General features: G+C 30.1%; 1 protein-coding gene across 1 annotated transcript; it reads right to left on the bottom strand.

The window, feature by feature from the left end:
- Nucleotides 1–1,057: 1,057 nt before the first annotated feature.
- Nucleotides 1,058–2,215, bottom strand: LOC105625172 (the record flags this gene model as incomplete). Its single annotated transcript, XM_012206513.1, has 3 exons — nt 2,146–2,215; nt 1,835–2,067; nt 1,058–1,754 (listed from the first exon to the last, which is right to left on the bottom strand). Coding segments are annotated over exons 1-3 (1,000 nt in total), but the record flags the coding sequence as incomplete, so codon positions are not given.
- Between the last annotated feature and the right edge of the window lie 829 nt (nt 2,216–3,044).

The following is a 3,044-nucleotide window of genomic DNA, read 5'->3' as shown; positions in this document are numbered from 1 at the left end:
TATACTAATATATATATATATATATATATATATATACACACACAATATAATATAATATAAACATAGTAAATATTATAAACATAAGTTGAAATTCCCCTTTAGTAAAAATTTTTCTTAGAATTTTTCAAAATTTCTAAATAATTTTCTAAATAATTTTCTTTTTAAAAAATTTCTTAAGTTTTTTTTGGAACACTTTTCAGAAATACCGAGAAAGTTTATATTTTTTTCTAGAATTTTTCATGTGAATTCTGAAATATTCTAATTAGAAGATTTCTCATTCTATAATTATGATTTCTAATGAAATTTTATAAAATCTAAAAAAATTTATATTTTTTTAGAAATCATTAAATTGAAAAATCTTATAATATTTATATAAATATTTATATGTGTGTATATAGATACATATTATACATAAATATATATAGTTTACACCGAGTTCTAGTTCGTCTTTACTTCGAGCACTTGATGCACATAGTAATTAGTAACCCAAGCAAAACAACAAGTTATAATATTGCAGAAATGAGTATTGATATCGACATTAACAAGTTGCATGAAAGTGCAATAAGTCATAATATCAAAATGACTGTAAAATGATCATTAAAAGTCATTTTTCAATCATTTGTGATTCATTTTAATGTTATTTTCATATTTTTTTCTGATTTGTTTTGTTTGAGAACTTTCTATTAAATTATCTTAATTTCGGTAATATATTTAAAGAATGGTGTACTAAACTGATATATGTATCTAGATGATTAATTAAATAATATTGTGTATATATTTACACGCATCACCGAAATTAAAATAATTTAATAGAAAATTACTGGTTAGTACGCGTATTAAGTGCTCGATGTAAACAAAATCATATAAATGCATGTGTTGCCAAATGTATAGTAGCCTTAATTGTAAAATATTTGCAATCATGAACAAATTGTCATTCTATATATGTTTATATAATCTTGATAATTCATGAATTTATTAATATATATATATATAAAATTAGAAAATTCAAACGTTCAAATTTAATTAATAAAAATTAAAATAGCTCTCATGAGATTACACATGGCACGATACTCTGCTACCATTCTATTCTCATCTATACCGAATTGTGTAATACAAGGATTGGACAACAAGCGCAAACATATCAAATAATTCTGTGATTTGTTATATGCAGTGACTTGTTGTATCTTAACTTTTAATACTTGTTTTATATCTTGTCTAATCTCGTGCATCAGATGTGGATCTTCTCTGGGATATTTATCCAATACAATCTGCATTTTTTGTTTCATACAGTACGTAATTTTATTGGAGTAATTCTTCTCAAATAACATATGGAAGTCCTTGAGTGTTAAGGGATTGATTTCTTGATCGATTACATTAGTTCTTTTAGTACATTTCAGATAGATCGACTTTGCATTTTCCGATAACTTTTCCACTGATAAAGTATTTTTGTTAATGTTAACGCATTCTGATATTTTTGTACCTAATTCTCGTATATTATTCTCAAGTGTCTCCCTATCATATACATTAATGTGTGTGTCTGCATTTTTATTAGCTATTATGTTTGGATTCAGATGTAGTAGCATTTTTTTTGCAGCTTCTTGTTTAGCAGACTTCTTACACTGTCCCGTACCTCTTTCACATAGTGATCCCAAGCTGACTCTTACAGTAAATGTTTTCATGTGAGGTAATCCTTCGTCATAGATAAGATCATACTGAATGTCTTTCGTTAGTATTTTTCGTTGTTGGCAGAACTCCTGTACATAGAATAAAAATTATATTATTCTGATGATAATCTTTGAATTATAATATTTGACAGGTAACTTATGAAACTTACTTGCAACATTCCAATGTAATTATGTTCAACAGTGAACTGTTTATTTGAGTTGTCTTTTGAAAATGGAACACTTGAAGATGTGTTGCAAATTTGTTCAGGGTTTTGTAGTATGTTTGTAACTATTGGTGAAGTAACTATTTGTGGAGTAACTACTGATAACGAAATTTTATGATTTGTCAACAGTGACAGCATGTTTCTTGCAGCATTATGCTTGGCTTCTTTTTTTGTACTCCCTGTACCATGTGTTGTCAATTCCGCACAAGCCACATTACATATAAATTGCTTCTTGTAATTAATATTTTTTTCAGAAAAATTATAAATAGGCATAAATCCTCGTTTAATCGACAGCTCTCGTAACAAATTAATTTCTGATTTAGCCATTTTATAACTGAAAAATACACAAAATATTTTGTTTAAGAAATATAAGATAGTAGCACATTACATCACATAGAAAAGTTTGCAATTATATTAGGTGTACAACTTGCTTCCGCCGTTTTCCTATAGATGGCTTTAGCGGTAAGTGATGGTCGAAATAAATAGATCATAGACGTCATACAATAAACTTGAGTATCTGTCAACATAACCCCATAGAAACATTAGTCGATTTATGTCTGCATCATAAAGTTATTCTCGATTGAAAATGTCAGTTTACGAGCCAAATTCTCGTCATTTGCGGGAGGTTTTAATTTTTTGCTTCAATATGAAGAAATCTGCAGCTGAGGCTCATCGAATGCTCTCAAATACTTATGGTGAGGCCGCTATTAGTGAAAGAACGTATCGTGAGTGGTTTCAACGCTTCAAGAACGGTGATTTTGACGTCGAAGACCGGCATAGCGGTGGAAGAGAGAAGGTTTTCGAAGATGCAGAATTGGAGGCATTACTTGAGCAAGACTCGTGTCAAAATCAAGAAGAATTGGCACGATCATTGGGAGTGACTCAACAAGCCATTTCAAAACACCTCAAAACCATGGGAATGATTCAGAAGCAAGGAAATTGGGTGCCGTACGAATTGAAACCGAGAGATGTTGAACGGCGTTTGTTTGCTTGTGAACAGCTGCTTGAAAGGCAAAGACAGAAGGATTTCTGCATCGCATTGTGACTGGGGACGAAAAATGGGTTCATTACGATAATCCCAGAAAATCATGGGGAGTTCCCAGTCATGCTTCCACGTCGACGGCCAAACCGAATATTCATAATTCCGAGGTCATGC

The sequence above is a fragment of the Atta cephalotes genome (assembly GCF_000143395.1).
Source record: "Atta cephalotes unplaced genomic scaffold scaffold00195, whole genome shotgun sequence".
NCBI classification, from domain to species: Eukaryota; Metazoa; Arthropoda; class Insecta; order Hymenoptera; family Formicidae; genus Atta; species Atta cephalotes.
The sequence above is the reverse complement of the archived record's forward strand: the minus strand, read 5'-3'. Positions and strand labels throughout refer to the sequence as shown.